Source organism: Ambystoma mexicanum, chromosome 4q, assembly GCF_040938575.1.
Source record: "Ambystoma mexicanum isolate Mex_15411 chromosome 4q, UKY_AmexF1_1, whole genome shotgun sequence".
In the NCBI taxonomy this organism is placed as follows: domain Eukaryota; kingdom Metazoa; phylum Chordata; class Amphibia; order Caudata; family Ambystomatidae; genus Ambystoma; species Ambystoma mexicanum.
Genome location: NC_090928.1, coordinates 540,438,164 through 540,461,347, shown reverse-complemented (window position 1 = coordinate 540,461,347; position 23,184 = coordinate 540,438,164). Strand labels below are relative to the sequence as shown.

Here is a 23,184-nt window from a genome sequence, read left to right as displayed (position 1 = left end):
AGGACAAGATCACGGCCATAAAGAGGGCCAGGGGCACTTTCTCAGCAGTGCAGTGACCTCGGCATGGTGGTATCAACACCTCTTGGGCATTATGGCAGCATGTCTCCTGGTAGTGCCGCACACAAGGCTCAAAATTAGGAGATTGTAGTTGCACTTCGCAGCCTCCTGGAATCGGGAGTAGGGTTCCCAGGCGGAACTGGTAACATCCCACCACATCGCCACCAGAATCTGGTCTGGTGGAGCAGGGACAGCAACTTGCGGAGAGGCAGAATTTCGTCCGCCAGCTCTGCAGGTCACTATCACCACGGATTCATCCCTGGAGGGTTGGGGAGCTACACTGGACAGCCACAGTGTCCATGGAGTATGGTCCAGACAGGAGCAGGAGGCCCACATCAACTGGCTAGAGTTGATGGCCATCTGGCTCGCTCTCAAAGCCTTCCTCCCGATGATCAGTGGCAAGTCGATCCTCATTCAAACGGACAGTTCCATCAGCATGTATTATATCAACAAGCAGGGGGACACCAGGTCCCCTCCCCTTTGCACGCTAGCAGCCAACATCTGGGAGTGGGTCCTGAAAAACAGCATGCACTTGACAGAAAATGTACCTCCTGGGGGAGTCCGACCTGGAGGTGGACAGGCTCGGCAAGTTGGGTGCAGACAACTACGAGGGGCAACTGGACCACCAGGTCCTTCAGTGGATCTGCAACAGGTGGGGTCATCCTCGGGTGGATCTTTTCACCACCTGACACAACAGGAGGTGCCCCCAGTTCGCTTCCTGGTAGGGACAGGGCTGGGGCTCACTGGGCGACACGATGCAGATTGAGTAGAACAACATGCACGCGTATGCCGTCCCTCCCACTCCCCTCGTCCACAGGGTAGTATGCAAGATACAGGAGTCAAAAAACCCACAGATCATCCTCAGGCCTTGGTTCTCAGAACTCCTCAGCCTGTTGAAGCAGCCCCCGATACACCTTCCGCTGGGCCCAGCTCACCTACTATCACAGCAAGGAAGCACGGTCATCCACCCTGCCCCCTCTACCCCCCCCCCCCAGAGGTTAGCCCTTGCAGCGTGGTTCCAGAGCAGGTCACACTAAGGCATCTGCATCTGTCACAGGCGGTCTTGGACATCATACACAGCACAAGGAGTGATGCAACCAGGAGCCATACAAAAGCAAGTGCAGCAGGTTTTGTCACTGGGCGGCTTCGAAGGAGGTCGATGCACTGACTTGCACTTTGGACGACGTGCTATCCTTCTCTGCACACCTCGCTCACTCGGGGGTAGACACATGCCGCATTTATCTGGTGACCATTGGAGCCTACAGGAACTCGTTTTCCTCCTTCAACCCGGTGGTTAAGACACCTGGCAGGCCTGACCAGACTCTACCCGCCTATCAAGAAGCCACAACCGGTGTGGGACCTCAATGTGATTGTGGGTACCCTGGCGCATAAACTATTCGAGCCAATGGCTTTCCATAAGGATAAGGTGGTGCTTAGAACGCACCCAGCATTTTTAACTAAGATGTTCTCCTCTTCATCTGAATGAAGAGCTAGTCCTACCAACTTTCTTCGCTGACCCTACGGACAGAGGATACTGCACTGTCTAGATGTTAGGCGAGCCCTAAAATTCTTCCTCGACACAACTAAGAGCTTCCGCAAATCAGATGCTCTGTTTGTCACCTTTGGTGGGTCAAAGTTCAACTATTAGGCTTCCAAGGCCTCCATCAAGGAGGCATACGAGGGGCAGCACAAACCTCTTCCAGCTAATCTGCACGCCCACGCTATCAGATCCAAGGCCACGGCGGTTGCCTTTCAGAGGCATGTCCCTTGGCAGGTCATCAGCAAGGCCACTACGTGGGCTACACCTTCGGCCTTCTGCAAGCAATACTGCTTGGATGCCAGCTACATTCAGTTTTAATCGCCCATACAGTATGGAGGAAAGGGGACGGGACATAAGAGTAATGATAAGTTACTCACCGTAGTGACTAACATACTCCTAGTCCATTGTCCCCTTTCCTCCATACGTCGCACCACCGTCCACCCCCTAATAAAGCTAGTGTCATTAGGTACTGGTAATATTGTCGACGAGTCAAAGGGGCCTGAGGAGTGGTGCTGGTGGGTGGAGTCAGGGGAGCGCATGCTACCAGCGCCTCTCTGCCGCACGCATCAAAATTTAAAGGGGAAGATTATTGTTTTCAGGTGAAAAAGGTTCTGTCTACCGTCCCTAGTGAGGGACGCCCATACACTATGGAGGAATGGGGACTATGGACTAGGAGTACGTTAGTCACTACGGTGAGTAACTTATTTCCCAGGCTAGAGCACAGAATAAACTCATCTTCCTTGCTTTTTTAGACCTTTCCCAGGCATTTGATTGTTTTAATAGAACTAAACTTTTGGCAAAGCTGAAATAAAAAAATTGGCCTGTTTATTTGCTGAATATTTTAAACGCCTTTCTTAATGGAACACAGATCCGTATCAGACTTAATAACAAAGACTTATTCAGTGACTGGGTTGAGACCAATTGAGGTCTACGACAGGGATATGTATTGGCCTCTTTTTATCTTGTATAGTCACGATTTACATATACCTTTTAAAAATCTCAATTTGCTCCCATTTAAAAATCAATTCAGTAAAAACGAAGGTTTTGCTGATTAGATCCAAGGTTAAGGAAATGTGCCAAATGTATATTTTTGTTAAATGGCTTGAAGCTAGCCCAGGTTGATGAGTTTTTAAATATTTGTCTGGGGTCGGGGCTACAATCTCTGCCGTGCCTAAACAAACAGAAAACATTCGCAGATTTGAAGAAGCAAGTGGGTCTCAGTAGTAGCCAAATACGTGCGCAGGATGAAAGGATTCTGTACATTTTCAATCAGACCACTGTTGATTTTTTATGTTGGTGTTTTATAATCAGAAAATTGTTCCTAAACTTATTTATGGTGCTCACTCGATTGAGTGTAATGTAGTATGGGACAGATTTTATTTTTTTATTTGTGTAACATGCACAAACCCTCAGGCATCAGGGCGCTTGGGAGAACCAGTTATATGACGCCCATAGGCACAGACAGATGTCATACATAGTTACAATCAGCAAGTACATATATCAGGCAAACTCAGTTGAGCAGGTTAGTCGAATAGCCTTGTTTTGAGGGCTTTGCAGAAGGCCCAGTAGGAGTCCTTTGATCTTAGGTAGTGTGGCAGGGAGTTCCATTGCTTTTCTGCTATAACTAGGAAGCTTGTTCCGACCGCTTATACACATTTGAACTTCAGTTGAACCAGTCTTTGAGATTCTGATAGGCCTAGTCGAGTGAAATGTGGAGATTCTTTGCGCCAGGTAGGGCGGCACAGGTTTAGAAAGAAGTCTGTGGGTGATGGTTAAGGTCTTGAATGAAATTCTTTCCTGAATGGGGAGCCAATGTACTGCCTTATGGGCAGTTGATATATGTTCAGACCTGGGAAGGTGTAGTGTCGCTCGTAGGCCATTATTTTGGATGGTTTAGAGTTTCTTGGGGGTACCTGCGCATAGTTCATTGCAATAGTCTAGCCTAGCACCCACCACTACACAGGCGATCGTCGGGCAGCTATCTGTCAATGGGAAGGGTGTAGCAGCATTTAAGAGTTTGGTTGAATAGGCAGCTGAGGAAGCGATGGCATCGACTTATCGGGATACGGATAGTGAAGCACCAGCTGTTTTGACATCAGGTGAGACTGGGATTGATGTACCATCAATAGGGAAAGCTGAGTATTCAGGGTTCCATTTTTTTAGGGCAGCTGAGTGACCAATGATAAGTTCTGTTTTCTCATCATTCAGACAGAGGCCCCATGCTTGGATGATGGCAAAGCTGGAGCTTAGCGTGGCAGTGTCAACGGAGAGTAATTTGTGTATGCTATGCCGCTGGAGTCCAAGAGGTGGAAGAGGGGCTTTGTGAATATATTGTAGAGAAATGCTGCTTCCTGTGAGAAGGAGGCTGAGTGGGTGAGGTGGTGACATAGTATGTTATGGTTCACTAAGTTGATTGCCGCAGACAGATCTAATAGTGGCAGTAAGACAAGTTTCCCCTCATCCCTGATGTCATCCATCTGTTTTTTTTATATCGAGGAGAGCTGACTCAGTCCCATGCCCTGGGCGGAAGCCAGATTGGTGAACTCCTAGGATGTGGTTTGCTTCTAGATGACGTTGAATTTTAACATAAACTGCTCAAATATTTTTAGCAGAAAGGGAACAGTCGCGATGGGCCAATAGTTGTTTGGTGACACAGGGTCGAGGATAGTTTTTTTTTTTTTTTTGTAGCGGTAAGACCCAAGCTTCTTTGAGGTTAGAGGGTACCACACCTGTTGCGAAAGAAGTATTGATGACCGCCGTGATAAGATAAATGGGCCCAATGCTTCGGCGCAATCTTTGATGTAGGTTGCCGGGCAGACATCTTCTTTGTATTTTGAAGGTTTTAAACTTTTCAGGATGTGTAGGGTTTCTTGGGTGGAAAGTATGTTGCAACTAAATAGTGGGGGAGTTGGGGTGTTCAAGGTAGGAGTGGGGGAATCCTTGGAATCACTATGGCTGTGATGTTTGGCGAGAATATTTTTTTGGAGCATGTCCATTTTTTGCAACATGGCATTATGAATACTGTTACACCAAGCACAGTCTTTGGTCAGAGTGGAGGCTAGGGCAACTGAGGCTTCCAGTTCCCTAAGGATGGGGAATAGTTCTCTAGTGTTAGAAGTGGCGTTAGCAATTCTAGAATTAAATGTATTCATTTTAGCTTGGATGATTGCATTTTTATATTGCTTGGAGGGGTTTAAGAACTCTTGTTTGAGGGCGTCAGACAGGTGGTTTTTCCAACAATTTTCAGTACGTCTCTTTTCAGCTCTGAGTGCTATGAGGTCCTGGGTGTACCAGGAGTTAATGTGAGCTATTGGTTTGGCTTTTTATGGTGCTAACAGGGCAATAGAGTCAATTCACAAGATTCTTTGTGGCGGAGGTCTCCAGGAACTCTAGTTTGAGGGCATCAAGGAAAGGCAAGAGATTTTCTTTGTTTAGCTTGCAGGAGCTATGGGCCAGGAAAGGTGGCAGCAAGTTGACGGGTGGTTTAACTTGTGGGCCAAGGGGGATAGTGAATGTAATGCCGTGGTGGTCTGACCATGGGCATGGAGTATTGGCTGTGATAGAAATGTGGCAGTTGAAGTTGGCTATCCAGTCTAAGAAACACCTTTTATTGCGCGTAGCGTTGTGGATACGATGAGGAAAGCCAATGGCGGACTGTGCGATGTTGCAAGTGAAATGGGTGGTAGGTCGTTTGGGTCATTAAAGCCTCAGTTCAGATTCCCCATGTGAAGCACTTAAGAGGAGGCCTTATTATTCACTTGTAAGGTATGAAGAAGGTCTTCTTCAAATGTGACGATAGGGCCAGATTAGAGGCTGCAACTTGGAGGAAGACCCTGAGCCTTCCCCAGTATACTTTTATCTGTGCCATATGACATGAATTGGGTCTGATTTCGTTGGCAAAAGCTTCAACTGTATTCTAAAATCCTGATGCCGCCAAGTAGTTCTATGCATCATGATATTCAGCATTGTGCTGTGACGTTTACAAGTCCAGTATTCATTATATGGATGCAGGAGTACAATAGCGTATTACAAAGGATTCTAGCGAATCTGAAAGATTTTGGTCACTGAGGTGGGTCCCAGGTTTGATAGGTTGCGATCACCATCCACCTCCATAGCCAGTCTGCCATCGAGCTCCTCTTCAAAGAGGAAGATGTCAACCCCGGCCAAGTTACGGGACAAATCAGAAAAGCCAAGGCCTGGAGGAAGAGAAGAAGGCAGCACAGTCAAGCAGGCTCAACCTGCACAGCCAAAGACCTTGTTGACCACTTTGGTGACATCTTCGGTGATGACTGCAGTGGCAGTAGGCGACGACGAGAGTGGTTCCTACAGTGCAGAGGTTATCCCTTCCTCCAAGCTGCGACAAGGCAGCTGAGGCAGCAGCTAAGCCTGCAGGCACCCCTTGGGGGGAGGGGGCGGGGCTCCAGTCCAGATCCCGGTTCAAAACCCTCAGGGAGGAAAAGGAAATGGGGGGGGGGGGCGAGGAGGCCCAAAAACAACCCTCCAAGGTTTGCATTTAAACCAATGGACATATCATCCACGGACGATCCCAGCAGGATATTGTAATATCCTAAGTGTTCCTGTCGCATGTGTATGGGCTAACTGATTACTGGCACTGCATCTAAATGCATAATATCTTAGTCTTAATTACAAGGCCGGGGACATGGTGCTTACTATGCATTCTGCTTTTCTCATAGACCCCTACCCCCATTGACTGGGTTGAACACCAGATCCCCACGACTAGATTACTCGTGGTTGTATACTTACTTATAAGGTAGGATGTGTTGCTATACTTAGTCCAAATAGAGGGGTTTTGCACCTCTATGCATGTACTATATACTGAATGGTCACTTTTCTTTTCAGATCTGTGACATTATTGCTTCTCCATTTTTGGACTTCGTCTATTAATAGGCAATCCCACCTGTAACAAACTGGGAATGGCCACCATGAAATAAGGTATGGAGCCATTTACTTTCAGTGGTTGTAAAATTCCATAGAAGCATATTTTCAGCCTTCTTTAAAGCAATGTCACCCCCCCCTTACCCTCCTCTTTGTCTCCCCCTGTAGACACATTACACACACTTTAGTGTACTTGAGAATCACGCTATCGTCCTGATAAAGGCTGGTTATCTAATTCACCTCAGTTGGTGACCAGACAGACGAAACACACTGTCGACCTTCCTATACAGCAACCACCAGCACTGCTTTATTTAAGGAAAAGCACTACACAACAAAGGAAATGAATCATAATAATGACATTGTAACTTAAGTGTCCGTATTTTGTGTCTAAGAAAAATTATATGTTTTTATGTTAGAGAATATTATGTTTAAGACTTTTGTTTTTCAGGCTAAATGAATGTGTATGAACATTGTTCTGAAAATGTGTTGGTGATAAAGAAAGATGTTTATAAGATTGGTTAGCACTGAAATAATAAAATATATTTTTTATGAAAAATTGGAAAGTCTATTTAGTACTGGCCACAAACAAACCAAAGTAGAGGGGAGTGTGACAAATTACAGCCTTGACGATTTTCTGTTTGCATATTAAAGAGTACTTCCATACAGTCCACAAGGACGACTGTGGCGCAGGGCCTTGCACTCTGTTCCCTCCACAGCGAAGGGAAATGCCCATGGACATCCTGTCGACTCTCCACACCCTAGTGACGGAAATCCAGCAGAGGTTGCCCTGAGCACTGGCACCTGGGGTACCGCAGGCCCCTGACCAGCCTCCGTATAAGAGGAAGCGTCATCTGACGCCGCCGCATCAGCCTCCTCCACCACATCAGGACCAGACTCCACCAGTGGGCCCATATACACACACAGATACTAGTACGGAGATGGCCACAGACGCTGATGGAGATGAGGGCTTCATTCCGGCAGACAACGAATCACTGCACCTGGATGCCCCTTATAGTCTCTCCACCAGATGAGGTGGGATCATTCCACTCGATCTCCAGGTTCTCAGAGCTGGTGCCCGAGGAAACCAATAAGGAGGGGGCTTGCTATATCAGTGATGAGTCCAAGAGGAAGACCATCAGGCGGTTCTCTTTTTGGATGACATTTGGGAAGAAGGCCAAGCCCTCATGAAGAACTCATGCATGGCTCCAACCAAATGAGACAGATTGGAGAAGAAACACAGGGTGCCGGACTCCGCATCCAAGTGCTTGAGGTCACAACCGTCGCTGGACTCTGTAGTGTCGGCTGCTGCAAGGAAACTTTCAGCCAACCGGGCTTGCGCATCATCAGTTCCCCCCCGGACAACGAGCGGAAGAAGATGGACGCCATGGGGAAGAGAGTCATATACACGGCGGCGTCCACGATCAAGACGGCTAATGCTCTGGCTATCTTGGCGTTATACGACAGAGAGCTTTGGTACAAGCTGGGCCCTATCCTGGAATTCCTCCCTGACGACAGGAAGATGGAGGCTCTCACCCTCTTTCAGGAGGGGTGAGATGGCGTAGGACCATGCCATTGCGGTAGCGGTGGATATCGCCGACACAGGCTTCCGGCAGGTGGGAAACAGTCTGCCTTTGTCAGCAGGGATGGTTGAAGGCCACAAACTTTCGCCAGGACGTTCATGCGAACGTGCTGGACGTGCCCTTCGGCGAAAATCTGTTTGGGAAGGCGGTAGATTGATCCCTTGAAGCCATAAAGATGGACACGGTACGTTCCCTTGGCACTCCACAGCAGCATCGCTTGCCATCATTTCACTCTTCCAGGGGAAAATCGAGCAGATCATCCAAGGGATAATCCACATCATACAGGCAACCTCCCAGATCTTCCATGCAGGAAGCCTAATGGGGTTGCTCCTAGGCCTTCGGTAGTGGGGGTCAGCGACGCTGTCGCCAGCAGGGAACCGGCACACAAGCAAGCCTGAACCGGCCAAGATGTTAGGCCCCCACTTGTGCAGCCTGGTGGGAGGCTGGCTGACGAGGTTCATCAGTGAGTGGAAGATCATCACCGACAGATGGGTGCTGGACAATCTCACCCAGGGACACACCTTGGAGTTCCAACACAGGTGCCCTTGTATGCCACCGGTTCCCCGCCAGGAGAAGCACATTCCTCGGCTCCTGGAAGAAGTGGCAGCCATGTTACGGAAAGGGCTGATGGTGCTAGTTCCCCAACGGCTCTGGGGCTCCGGAGTCTATTCCAGATACTTTCTGGTCAGAAAGAAGAAAGGGGGTTGGAGGCACATCCTGGACCTGCGCTGTCTAAACAAGTACTTGAAATTCCAAAGGTTCTGGATTGTCACGTTGCAACACGTGCTTGGCCATATGGAGGAAGGGGATTTCTTAAGTCGCTGGACCTAGAGGATGCATACTTCAATGTTCCCATCCACAGGAAACATGGGAAGTTCCTACGGTTCGATTTTACAAGGCCAACACTACCAGTTCAAGGCCTTACCTTTGGGCCTAAAGTCAGCCCCAAGGGTGTTCACAAAATGCCTGGCTCTGTGGTGACCCACCTGCGGCTGCAGGGTGTACACATACACACGTATCTGGACGATTGGCTGATACGAGCCTGCTCCCGTGAACTAGCCAGCGAGCATGCGATGGAGACCGTCCAGTTACTGACAGAGCTGGGGTTCTCCGTGAACTATTCGAAGTCCTGCTTAACGCCATCGCAGAACGTGCTGTTCCTCTGTGCCAGACTTAACACCGTGGCTTGCCTGGTGTCCCCCTCGGAGGAGAGGCTAGAGGCCATTTAAGGGAAGGTATACCGCGGCTGTCAGTGAAGACTGCCATGGTTCGGGCCATCAAGTCATTGCTGGGCATGTCATCCTGCATCTACCTTGTCCGTCTCTGTAGGTTGCAGATGCGACCACTAGAGCAATTCTTGGATTCACGTTGGACACAAGTGTCTGGGAATTTTACGGACAAGATTCCACCTCAACGAGGATTTAAGGCGGGCGATAGTGGTGGGGATTTCAAACCCCGCCATACCAGGAGAAGGGTAGGGAGCCTCTCTGGAAGGGTAGGGAGCTTACACCTGATGTCTACACGCCAGAGGTCTGTGGCTTCTAGAGGTGAAGGATCTACACATCAACATCCTGGATTTACAGGCAGTGTTCTGGGCCCTTAAGTCTTTCGTACCGTCTGAGAGGCAAGGTGGCAAGGATTTTCACGACAACAATACCACCACCACCACCATATTCTACATCAGGAAACGAGGGGGCACTCGATCCCGGGAACTCTCCAAGGAAGCTCTGGACTTGTGGCTTTGGACTATTGGACAGGGGATGTTCCTCGTCCCGTTCCACCTGGCAGGCGTCCAGAACACCATTACGACTCCCTCAGTAGGGAGCTGTGCTCCTGCGATGAGTGAGAACTCCGTAAGGATCAGGCAGACTGTTCGACAAATGGGGCAGACCGCTGATCGATTTTTTTGCCACAGCGACCAACTCAAAATGCCAGAAGTTTGCCAGCAGGTTACTGAGTAGCATGGGGGACGTGTTCATCTTCCCGTGGGAAGGTCTGTTTCTGTACGCCTTTTCCCATTTTCCTCTCCTGCTGCTTGTGATCAACACACTCAGTGTCGGTGCAGGATGATACTCATCGCCCCTGCGTGGCCGAGGCAGATTTGGTATCCGGACCTACTCAGCCTGTCCACGTCGCCTCCAGTCAAGTTGCTGGCACTTCCGGATCTGCTCATCAGAGAGGGAGGCGCAATCCTTCATCACGACCCTGCAGCTTTAGAGTTTGGAGGGTTATGAGTTACCAGCGGACTGCAGGGAGGTCCTTGCCAAAGCCATGGTGTTGTCTCTAAAGTGCTACGGCCATAAGTGGAAACGTTTTACTACGTGGTGCCGGTTGTGGAAAATTACCCTTCTGAGGGTCCCTGCTCCGCAGATTCTTCCATACTTGCTGTCCTGGGCAGAAGCTTGGCTGGCTCATGATTCCACCAAGGTGCAGCTGGCGGCCATCTTGCACTACACCCGATCCCCGGGAAGATCCTCGCTGTGGGCCCACAGACTCGTCAAGGAGTTCCTCAAGGGTCTTTTTCGATATTTCCCTCCGATGAAGGAGCCTGCCCGGCATGGGAACTCAACGTGGTCCTGACAAGACTCCTAGGGGCACCTTTCGAACCTATTCATCAAGCCCCACTCCTCATGGAAGACTGCATTGCTTGTGGCCATCACCTCAGCCAGACGTGTGGGTGAGATCCAGGCCGTATCCTGCAAGCAGCCATATCTGACTTTCCACGAATCAAGGGTGATACTGCGTATGCACCTCACTTTCAGGCCGAAGGTTCTGTCGGAATTCCAGCTCAACAAGCCTTTGGTGTGGCATGTTTTCTTCCTGAAACCTACGTCGCCGGCGGAGAGGGCCTTGCATTTGCCGGACGTTTCTCATGCCTTGAAGTTCTACGTGACACACATAAACAGTTTTCGGAAGACTTCTCAGTTGTTTGTGAACATTGGACCTATGAACCATAGGAAGGCCTTGTCCAAGACTGACATCTCAAGATGGCCCTCTGGCTGCATCATGCACTGTCATTGGCTGGCAAACTGGCCTCTGCAGGGGTGTCCGATAGCCCACTCCACCAGAGTGATCGCTGCGCCAACGGCTTTCATTTCTGGTGTGCCCCTGCTCGACATCTGTGGGGATGCAACGTGGAGGTCCACTCGCACCTTCACAAAGTTCTACTGTGTCGAAAGCGATTCCAGGGAGGTGTCCGGCATCGTCCGGGCAGTGCTACGCAACCTGTTCGCTTGAGGTGAGTCTGTTCCAGGGTAAGTGTTAATTTCTTCTATTGAGCCATGCCACCTCCTGTGGTTGTGTAATGTGTACTGCTGTGTATTTGTTATTCATGAGCTTATGAATCCATGCCGGGCCCCATGCTGGAGAAGGTTTAAGTAACTTAACTGTAACTATTGTTCTCCAGCATGGGTCTGGCATAGATTCCTCCCTCCGTCCCCTCTGCGTCTCTTCTTGGTCATACTGCCACTTTGTGCTTACCAAATCTGAAGATGGCTGCCCGAGGCGGGTCTTAGGGAGAGGACTTTCATTGGATGAGGGGCAGTATGACCCAGAGGACATTGGTTGGTTTAGAGGAGAAAACAAGTTTTAAAAGTGAGTTTTTTCTTTTACTAAGGATTCCCAGCCTGACGGGGAATATTCATGAGCATGTGAATCCATGCCAGACCCATGCTGGATAACAATAGTTACAGGTAAGTAACTTAAACCATCTTTGAATGTCCGTTTTTAGTATCTCTTAGAAGTAAATTATTTTCTGTGAATAATTATGATGAAATGAATGTTAATCTTGAATATTTATGGATATGTATTTTAAATTCTCATTGATTGTCAATGTGTTTTGTTGCGATCAACTTGTTAGATTGTTTTGAATTGTGATTGTATGAAGTAGGACATTTATTGTATATGTAATCTTTATATTCTATATATTCTTTTTAAAGGTAATTTGTTTTTCTTGTAATTTTATACATTGCTGTGTGTGTTTGGCTTTGTGCTAAAGGTTCTTTGAGCCAAAATGCACTAAATAAATGGTGAATTCACATGTAGTGTGGGCCATGGGGAAGGATAGGGGGCGGGGGGAGTCTGTGTGCCAGGATAAGATAACCGCTTAAGTGGAGAAAACCCTGTAGGTGGTATGAAGGTCATCCCACAAAGTCCACCCAGTCTTCCCGAGCCCAACTAGCAAGCTACCTGTAAAAAATCCCTTTAAGGAATTAATTTCCTCATAGTCAATTGTTGTTTTATTTGTGGCAACCTGGGGTTCCCCAAATCAGGGTCCTCCGGGTGCAGTATGATGGGGATCAGACTCCTATACCAACAGCAGGAGAATTATTACACAGAGGGTACAGTAAATTCAGCAAGTACATAATTCCTTCAGAACAGCCTGCATGCAGTCTCACATAGAGGGAAGAGTGCTCCCCATTAAGCATAAAGCCGGATATTTGGGGGAAAAACCAGGGACTGGGAAACGCAAGAGAGCAAACCCCTCTGACTCCTCTAGGGCAGGGGTGAGAGATTGGGGCACAAGCAAATGAGCATATGTAACAATAACAAGGTAACATTTTCAATGACCAAGAAGGAGATTGGTTCACACGGCCGCCATGACAGTTCCAGATTCTCTGTTGGCCCATCAAACCCAATGTATTCAAACCATTAGTGTCCAAGGCAAACTAGGAGATCCACACCACATTCGAGTAATTGAAGGAAACTCGCGGATGGGAGGTAGCCACAAAGCCCTAACTAATCCTGGGAGCCGCTGTTCAGGGGGCAATGGTCCAATCCCATACCTTACTGAGGCACTTTTGAACACTCAAGCAGTACCACTTTTGAACACTCAAGCAGTACCGAAGGAGGCAGAAAGAGACCAACTCTGAGGGATTTAGGATTGTGTTCCAGGGAGTAGGCTTGTTGTAAGAGAGGCCAGAAGACAAAAGCAGGTGGCAGTGCCAGTTAGACCAGTGTAATCGTAATATCAGGCAGCAAGGAGAACTTGGTGCAAGGAGCATGCTGGTGCTCTAGCTCAGATACCTGCAGGGAAGACGAGATTAAGCAGGCGTGTGACTAGCCTGCTAAGGGGAGGGGGGTAACCCAGGCACTGATGGGATCCTGCGACTACCGGAGGCTCAGAAGAAGCACTGTTAACCTGTAGCGGCTGTAGCCCAGCAGGAGCTGGAAAACTAGGCCAGAGCCTGTAGTGATCGTGAGTCCAGGACAGACACGTTTTTTATGGCCAGGCACGTTTTTATGGCATGGCAAAAGGGGAACTTGCCCAGGGCCCCCAACTTGGAGGGGCCCCCACAAGGCTGCCTGATCTAAAGAAGTAAGATTCAATTGTTCACCAGTCTTAAATAGCACACGTCAGGATATTTCATGGGGTGCTGCTGGTGCTCTATTTGGATTTGTAAAGCGCACTTAGCAACCCAAGGCCATCGAGGCGCTGTTGCATGAAATTGTCTTCGAGACAGTTGGATATTAGGCTCTTGGCTACAGTGAGCATGTATCCTCGCCATTTTAATACAGTAACACGGAACATTCAAGGTGATTACATTTGGTTTTGGCATTACATTACAATGAGACCTATAGGCAGTAAGGCTAGATAATAGTCTTCCTATGACAGTGGTGCACAGAAACTTATTAGACAAACAGCAAGGTTTTTATTGCTTTCCTGAATGATGCGGCTCAATGCTTCTAACGTAAGGGGGTAATGTGTTCGAATGTGTTCCTGCCAAGACTGGGAAAGTAGATCCTCCTGCCCGCATTCTTAGGGTCTTGGGAACGAATATCCTGTTAATATAGGCAGTTCTTGTGGGTCTAACTGTGACAGGTTTGGCAACTCTTTCGACCAGGTACAAAGGGGCAAGTTTGTTGTCGCATTTGTGCTTAAGTGCAAGAGCTTTAAAGACTATCCTCTCTTCAATGGGGAGCCAATGAACCTGCTTCCTAGTTTCGGAGATGTGTTCCCTGAGGGCATTATTCTGCACAGTCTGTAGTTTAGTGACTTTTTTAGCTGACGTCCCCAGAAAGAGGGCATTGCAGTAATCCAGCATAGATCTAATTATTGCTCTTGCAATACTGAGACAGTTCTGTTCTGACAGAAGGGGTCTAGCTGCATTAATTAGTTTAGAGTGGTAGGTTGAGGTCGATGCAATGGCATTGACCCGCCTGTTCAGAGAGGTCAGAGTACAGGTAGACCCACAGGGTTTTTACCGCTTGTGATATGGCGATTGAAGTATTGTCAGTCGTAAAGGAGCCGTATTGATGAATTGAGTGCCACAATGGTTCAGACGTTAGCTCAGTGTGTGAAGCACCCATTGCAGAAATCTTTTCATATGCAAAATTAGAATATCACATTTCAGCAAGGCTGGCTGAGCCTCTCCTATGTCTGAAGTTTATAAATTTGCCTGCATATGTACTTGGTTTTGCAGAAGAACATCTGCTATTACCAGCAATGTACCTGCACCAGATAGGGGTTGCTATAAAAACTAACATATCATCTGTGTGATGAAAGTCTAGAAATTGGTTTGTTCAGATGGGTGTTCTAAAACCTAGGCAATTGCCTCCACAATGGCATACACTGTTAGTCCAAGAGGTGAATAAGTATTCAAATTCAAGACTATGGAACAAAGGCGTTAATGCTTGTATCCTGAATTTGCCAGCAGACGATACAGTGATCCTGGTCAAATCATCTAATATATTTTGGCTGTCTTCTGTGAGGTTTGCCTTCTTGCATGCTGTTGGTATCGTTTAGCCCATTCCTTGATCTCTATTCTTATGTAGGCCATTTGGGTGGAAGGGTTGGTAGACAGAAGAGAGCAGACCATGCGTTGCAGGCCTCAGGCAAGCATATTTTAAGGTCTTCTTGTTTGACACAAAAAAAGGTTTGCTTTTTGGTAAAAATCAAAGGTTTTTATGCTCATTTATAAATGAAAATGCCACAAGCCATTGTTTTGGAAGTATTTAAAGCTTTAAAATACAAAAGACAAACCCAGATTAAATGTGTTAAATCACATAGATTGGTATGCTGGTTCTTGTATACCTCCCTTGATGGAGAGAATGAAGCTAGAATCATTCCCATTTTGCTTAACACCCTTCTATAATATTTTGTTTAAAAATGGTCACGTTTGGTAATGTGATTTGTGTACTTTCCAAGTCCGTTTTTATAAAATGATTCTTTTCCAGTTCTTACCATGAACTAAAACAAAGTGTTCAAATTCAGAAATTGCAGAGTTGGCAAAAGTCTCAGCTTCACCCCTTAACCAATATGTGATCCTGGGAATCTCATTTAATCTTGTATTGCCTAACCTAGCAATATTACCAGTCCCTAAACCTTTAATAATTGTCAGCCCTTCAGAGTGATTTCCTTATCATGGTATGATCTTCATAAAAGCCTTATTCATGGTTTCTATGTGTTAATAGTGAGCATATTTATATCGCACACCACATGCACTTGTTCCTTTGATATCTAATGGCAACACTATTTGAAAACCGTATTCCACTTCTAATCTCAGTCTGTCTGGATAAAGACACCTTCCTGCTTATTTCTAATCTGACTCCACTATTCATGCTACGGTATGTGTAGCGTTCTCCTTCCTTCCAATTATTGGTCTCTATCCATGCATGAGCACTTTTGCATTTTGTGAGACAGCTAATGTGAGTTCTCTGTCTATTACCTTACATGTACCTTTTACATACGGTCCTGCATTAATACTACAGGCTGCATCCCTTCCTGAATGTTATTGATAAAAAGTATCCTGTATGCACTAGAACAGTAACCTCTTTGTAGACTGCTAATGTTGGTCTTCAAATACTATTTGTTTATCATTCTGATTAGAGCAAGAATGAAGAAGTTAAAGGGACTGAAAGAGAGTAAACACGCTTATTATGCTGCGCGACAGCATATCAACCTACAGGTTGTGAGTGCGACGGGTGGGGGGTGCGGCCAGTGTTCTTGATCCCTTAATTCCTTTGGGTTGGTGGAGGGGGGCCCCAAAGATGTCCGTGCCCAGTGCCCCAAAAGTGCTTAAGATGGCCCAGGAGGGTGGCTCTTCGCTGGTGAGTGAGAATAGATTCAGCCTGGAAAGGACCGAGGCAGTTACTGCAGGGTATTATTTTGGTTTTGCCCGAAGGTCACAGGTTCACTCATTTGTTATGGCTGCTCCGTTTGATGTACCCTGAGCAACCGTTGGGGTCAAGAAAGAAGCATACTGGAGCAGTTTAAAAACCCTGAGAACAAGTGAACTGAAGGTCCATATGGTGCAGCAACCCAGATGTTCTGCTATTTGGAGTAGGCTCTTGCACTTGGGGCACTATCATGTTCTTGCCACTATCTTTCCAAGCTAAGAACGTGGCATACTAATTTTTAATGTTTAACTGCTGATTGTGAGAAGCCCTGCAGAAATAATCATGCAGCGATAAAAGGGGTTAAAGCATGCAGTCTGCATGATGTTAGACTATATTGCAAAGAAATGTTCTTTATTCATACTTGGTAGTTTCTGATTTGTCTTAAACTTTGTATTCCAGCAGATGGTTACAACAGTTCCGATTCCTTCACATCAGACAACGAGGAGATTGGAAGTACAGTCACACGACAACGGTTAGTAGTCTTTCGCTGTGGGACATGTAAAGTGCTGCATCAGTTTACAAATATTACATTAAATTGTAATGTAAAACATGGCCTAGTAGATCTGATACTTGTAAATGTGTGTGCGTACCTGCGCAGTTTTAAATATTCACTAATATTTGGTATGGCAGATTAAAATACAGGCAACATATTCCTGGACGGAAGATGGCTTTGTGTTTAGCAGACTTCATGTTTTGGGTATTTTTTGATCACTTCAGAATCCATAAATATTGTTATAAAATAATGAAATATTGCCATTTAGCTAAATTCCATTGTTTATAGTTGCACGTGCAAACCCACAAAAATGTGTGGGAAATTGTTTTCTGGTCTAAATGAATTGTGTAAAGCATAGCAATATTAGGGGCAGTTCCTCCCCCTCTTTGCTAGTCTCCTCCCAGTAAAACGAGTAATTTCTCAGTGGGATCCCCTGCACCTGAAGAGATACAATTTCAAACCGGAATTTGTAAATATCTATGTACTGTTTATTTTATTGATGAACGGAACTCAAATTCTGCTCTTGAGTTTAGATCACCACAGCCTCTCACCGAACAGTTAGTAATAGAAGGATGCCATCTAGTGGAATTAATCAGTGTTTCCATTCTTATGGATCACCTCCTTTCCTTCATTCAAATATTTGTGTATTTTGGTAACACATGCTGCCTTGTATATGTTTCCAAGTTTTTTGAGACACTGCAACGCAAAAATGGCTCCAGTCTAGCTGTCACATAAATCCATTGTAGGGACTGTGCTGAGGCCAGGTTGAACCCGTAGAATAACTCGGAACTCCCTCCACCTTTGACGAACTTTTCTAGAAGTACAGTACCTGGCTGGCCCCTGCGGAATGCAAGTGAGGGTGGTATTTGATCTTTAGCTGTACAATTTACTCCGCTGTCTTGTGCCTGCTGTACCAGCCACTCACCTTAAACTACCAGTTTCAGCTTCCGCTAGGTTTGCTGCCGCTTTCCTGCATTGAAAGGTGGCAGCATGTTGAACCAACAGTCTCCCTAAAGTAAGTTGTTAAAACCCTTACAGTTTAAAATGAAATTAATGCATTTTCTTTCTCAATGTAGGAGCTAATGCATACACAGTCCAAACTTTGCTAAAGGGCACCGATAATTGACTTTAACTACCTCGGTCATATTTTCTTTGCAAAGGCATACTTGCAGAACCTGCTGTCAGAGTAAACTTTTAGCTCCTTTTTCTTTTGTTTTTTGCCGGACCATTGCTCTGTTGCCTCCCACTGCAGTGCTTCCCCGTCCCCTTTATGTTGCCAATATCTGGTTTCAAGGACAATGGGTCTTGCAATGCTCCGCTCTCCACAAGCCATCAAATCTACTGCATCCATACTTCTCTTCTGGAAACTAATCTCATAAACGGTTATGCTGGTCAGATCGATTCTACTAAAATGCCAAAGAAATTCCATAACCTTGCTTAAAAACATAAGCAGTGTTATAATGATGATGTATACTGCGCCAGTTACCACCTCATGGGCACCCGGCACTCCGACTGTGAGGGTTTGTACCCACGACTGTTTATTCCATACCAGAGTCTGCGAGATGTGGTGAAATTGATGAGGGGAGGAGAGGATTGGGTTAGTTGGACAAACGGTCCTGTCTGTAGAGGGCTCGGAGTGACAAGTAGTAAATGGGATCGTTTTTGTTTCACTGATTTTGTGTGGAAACTTTTCCTGATTCTAGCCAGTGTTGGTGCAGAAATAGCTTACTTAACGCTGGATGTAGTTGTTTTCTGTTGGAAATTCTAAATATTAGTACTTCGTATTTATTTGGGTATGTGCGAGTGCTTGAATGGGCTCAAGATGTGCTGAAGGTGAGTGTAAAAAAGGAATACAGAGAGATTCCAAGATGGCCGTCAACGTGTGAGGGCGTGTGTTCTGTCCTCCGTCTGGGCCTTAAGAAGCGTGCCTTGGGCGCATCACAGCAGCAAACTGTAGATATCACCTCAGCCCCCACCCCGGCCCTGTAAGGAAGCATCCCCCTCTACCACCACCCCAAATGAACTGGACGGGCTGCGGGACCCAGATGGCCCTGAATCATGGGGAAAGGCAGCCTGGATGGATGCCTATGGGTGAAGTGCATGGCGGTGGACGCACTAGAGGCGGAGGGCAACAAACACAAGCGCCGCTCCAGGTGACTCTGCTGACTGGAGAAGGATATCGGTGCAGACGGATGAGGAGGGACTGACCCGACCGCATCGGTGGGGCCTGAAAGTAAGCTAGCATTCTACATAGGTGGCATCTGATGCAGGTGTTTGAACATAGCGGGCTCCTGCGGAACGACCTCGTTTGTTAAGGTGGGGATGAACGGACTTAGTGGAGGATTGAACGGACATAGTGGAGGATATTGTCTCCCCTTGAGCATATAAACCAAGAAGGTATGGTGGAGTGTCCCGGAGAGGGGAAAGTGCCCCCCACGGGACGAAATGTTATATACATTGAACTCAATGAGTGTGGATGGGGGGAAAAGGAAGAGCGCATAGCGCAGATCGGTCTGTGTCTCTATGGTGCAGGGGTAAGGACCCCGGAGAACCCCACCCCCATTCATCAAAGTTAACCCATCCAGCGGAAGATGCAGCCCCCCCCCCCCCCCCCCACAACCCCTGTTCGGAGTGGGGAAATTGCACAACAGCACGGTCTGAAGAAAACAGGGGCACGGTCAACAGAGCCCCTCTACATGTGCCTAATCTTGCTCCAAGACACAATAAGTAGCAGGCCCGACACCCCCATAAGAGGATACGGACAAGGCGAGCGCTAATTCACTAAAGGGAAACATAGTGAAAACACCATAGAAGAAGCCAGGAAGCTGGGGAAAGTCCTTCAGATGCCAGGGACAAAAGTCAAAAGCACCCTGGCTAAAGGGACGACCAACCTGCAAGGGGGCCTGTTGGAACGTTGTTGGAGACAACAAGATGAAACACAGGGACCAACCCTGTGAGAGGGGATACAGCTGGAAACGCCCTCACCATGGCACTGAATAAGGAAGAGCTGCACGAATGCCTGAGGGGCATGAAGGACCGGATGATGTGCTTGTTCCAGGAACAATTTGGAAAAATTAAAGAGGAACTTAAGCCGAGAGGGAAATTACTGACCTCAGGAACAGAGTGAACATGACCAAACAAGGCTTATCGGAGATGTCGGAGCAGGTCAAACAAAATAGCATCCTATTAGAGCAGGTAGCCAGAGCGACCCACAATCTAGAGCTCCAGGCAGAGGACCTTGAGAATCGCTCCCGACGATCCAATATCAGAGTGAAGGGTCTGAGTGAATCTATCTTAGACACTGACCTAAAGGATGCAATGCAACAATGTTTTAGCAGCCTCTTGACAGGAACACAACCAGAGGAAGTGAAGAGATAACTGGGTGCACAGATTAGGCCCCAGGAAAAGGGACCCAGGAGCAAGACCCTGTTTTTTTGTGGCCTTGACATCATACACCCTGAAAGAGGACATACTCCGAGCGGCAATAACTCACCATGACCTGTCAATTAACGGTACCCAGGTCCACTTATACCAAGTCTTGGCACTGACTACACTACAAAAAAGATCAATGCACCCAGTGACCAAGGTACTAATTGCGAAATACATTGCTTTTATGTCAATGTTTCCCTTTGGGCTTCTATTTACGTGGGATGGCACACCACATGTGCGTCCAGACTGAATTTGATGGACATGGTAGGGGAAGAGGATCGACCAGCACATATGCCTAGACATACCCCCCCACCCCCGTGGTGTGGGTAGCAGGCCATGGGAATGGGTAGTGGACAGGGGGGCGAGAGGCGAAAGGGAAACTAAATTGACAGGCCCCAATGAGGAATGAAGACCGGAGTACAAATTAAAATACTTTGCCTGCAGTGGCGCTGTGGGGGGAGGAGAGTGGGAGCAGATATATAGACCTACCAGATTAAAAGGGAATGAGCCCGGACGGAGGGAGGAATGTACAGTTTATTTTGGAATCCAATACAAGGTGCAGTTAACCCTGGCAAGGGGAATTCCCAGGGTTTTACAAGCCCCACCCCCCCCCCCCCAAAGATGAAAGGAGGATTTTGCACAGGGGCTTCCCCAAACAATACTTTGCATCCAGTGGGACGAAAACAAAGGGGGAGTGGCAATCATGATGGGAGCTAAACTGATATTTAGAAAACAGTTCCTTTACAGGGATCCAGAGGGAAGATATCTAGTACTCAAGGGCAGACTGGGGGACCAGATATAGACAATAGTCGCAATATACGCTCCCAATGAGAGGCAGGACCTCTTCCTGTAGGTGTTACCCCAGAAGATAGGGAGCTGGTGTGAAGGACAGGTAGGTATTGGAGGAGACTTTAACTGTGTAGTGGATCCTATATTGGATAAAACGCTTCCACCCACGTCTACAAACGAGAGAAACCGTCAGCTTTGGGGAAACTAGAGAACTGGGGGTGATAGAAACCTGGAGATTCTTCCACAATTCAGAAAGAGACTATATTCACTACTCGGATAAGGGCTATTCAAGAATAGACATGGTTTTAGTCGGATCTATGTGTTTACTACGACCCCCAGAAGTTTGACAGCCGAAAATGCTGACTTTTTGGGGTTCTTTCCAACCCCCTGTACACCATATGCAGCCCCCATACTACTAATATATCCCATACCCCCCCCCCCCCACATATATATGTGGTGTAAGGGTGGTCGGAATTTCGGGAGTTTGAATTCTGAGGGCGACATTTTGGTCTATTTCTGTTTGTCTCATCAACACTGATCCATCAAGTATTGAAAATAGAAATCGGGAGTAAAACAGACCATGCCCTGGTGACACTACAAATTGAAATGACCACGGGTAACCCAGAGGCTTGGAAGCACTGTAAACTGAATGAACTGATCTTGGGCGATATAGCCCTCAGGGCTCATATGGGGAAAGTGATCTCTAACTACTTCAGAGAAAATTATACTGGGGTAACGGACTTGCTGGTGGTCTGGGATGCAGGGAAAGTGGTGGTACGGGGAGAATTTATATCCCAAGCCGTAGCATATATCGGAGAGAAAGAAGTAATTAGGAAGAAATTGGATGGGGAAGTCAAAATAGCAGAAATACAACATAAAAGTCAACAGCCACAGAAAACACTGCAGGCGTTAGGAAAGATCAGGGCACAGCTGGAAGCACACATGGCAGAACGCTGCGCACAAACTTTATTGAATACCAAACAAACATACTACATTCAGGGAGGCAAGGCCAATCATTTTCTAGCGGCCTAATTACGGAAACAAAAAGCACAAAATGATATTACCCAATTTAAGGATGATCAAGGTACGCTATACACAGTGGAAGGAGATAAAATAAGGGTTATGGGAAATTTCCATGCAGGCCTACTGAAACAAGAAGGGTTGGATCCAATTCTCCATGCAAACTATATGGAGAAACTACAACTACCCCAGATAGCTAAAGAGGAAAAGGAAATCCTGGAAAAACCCATCATGGCACAAGAGGTTAACGATGCAATAACATCCCTATTGAGCAATAAAACACAAGGTACTGATGGTTTTGGGAACAGATATTACAAAACCTTCAGACTGCAGTTACCCCTTTAACATGCCTTTTTAACACAATAAGGGGCCGTGGGGGAATGATCACAGAAGATATGGGGAAATCCAGCACAGCATTAATGCTCAAACCAGGGAAAGACCCAACAGATTGCACCAATGATCGCTCTATCTCCTTACTAAACAGTGACGCTAAAATCTATGCCAAGGTCCTAGCAAGCAGACTGACAAGAGTCCTGCCGGGGATAATTCATGAAGGCCAAGCAGGATTCATTACCGGGAGACACACGCAGGATAATATAAGGCGGGCAATAGACATAATAGACCTGGGGACCAGAACTGGGCAAATATTTTCCATAGCAGCATTGGATGTGCGACAAGCTTTTGACCGTCTAGATAGGGGGTATCTGCGGAGAGTCTTGGAAGCGTTTGGATGTGGCCCAGAGTTTACAAGGATGAAGCTAGGGAATTTCCAAATACCCACAGCGAGTTTCCTGGTTAATGGGCAATCCACAGCCTATATCAGAATCTTGAGAGGTATGCATCAGGGATGTCCTCTGTCCCCTCTAATATTTGCCATGGCACCACGGAACCACTGGTGGTCATTATTAGACATGACCAGAGGGTCCAGGGGGTAGTGAGTGGAAAAGAGACGCATACAATAGCATTATACGCAGATGGCATATTGCTATTCCTGAAAACCACTCCCGCTGCCCAGGCTGATGGAGAGACTACAAGAATTAGCTACAGTCTCAGAGTTCACCATAAATTACACTAAGTCTAAGGCCCTTATAACCTCTTTGGGCCCAGTAGGAATTTCCAAAATGTTTGGAGTGAATCTGCTTCTCCTCTCTTCAGGAATGCAGGACACCTTAATGACTCCATTACATATGCTTTGAATTCAGCATCCTGGAACACTCTTCTCAGTAAGGAGTAATGGGCCCAACTGTATCTACATCAATGCA

General features: G+C 47.0%; 1 protein-coding gene across 6 annotated transcripts in view; it reads left to right on the top strand.

Moving 5' to 3' along the window:
- REPS1 (RALBP1 associated Eps domain containing 1) overlaps positions 1–23,184 on the top strand; it is a 2,155,944-nt gene that overhangs the window by 1,439,383 nt on the left and 693,377 nt on the right. For all 6 annotated transcript variants that reach the window (XM_069608106.1, XM_069608108.1, XM_069608105.1 and 3 more), the window contains one exon: positions 16,591–16,663. In XM_069608106.1, coding sequence (XP_069464207.1) covers positions 16,591–16,663 — 73 coding nt within the window. The remainder of the gene's footprint in view (positions 1–16,590; positions 16,664–23,184) is intronic.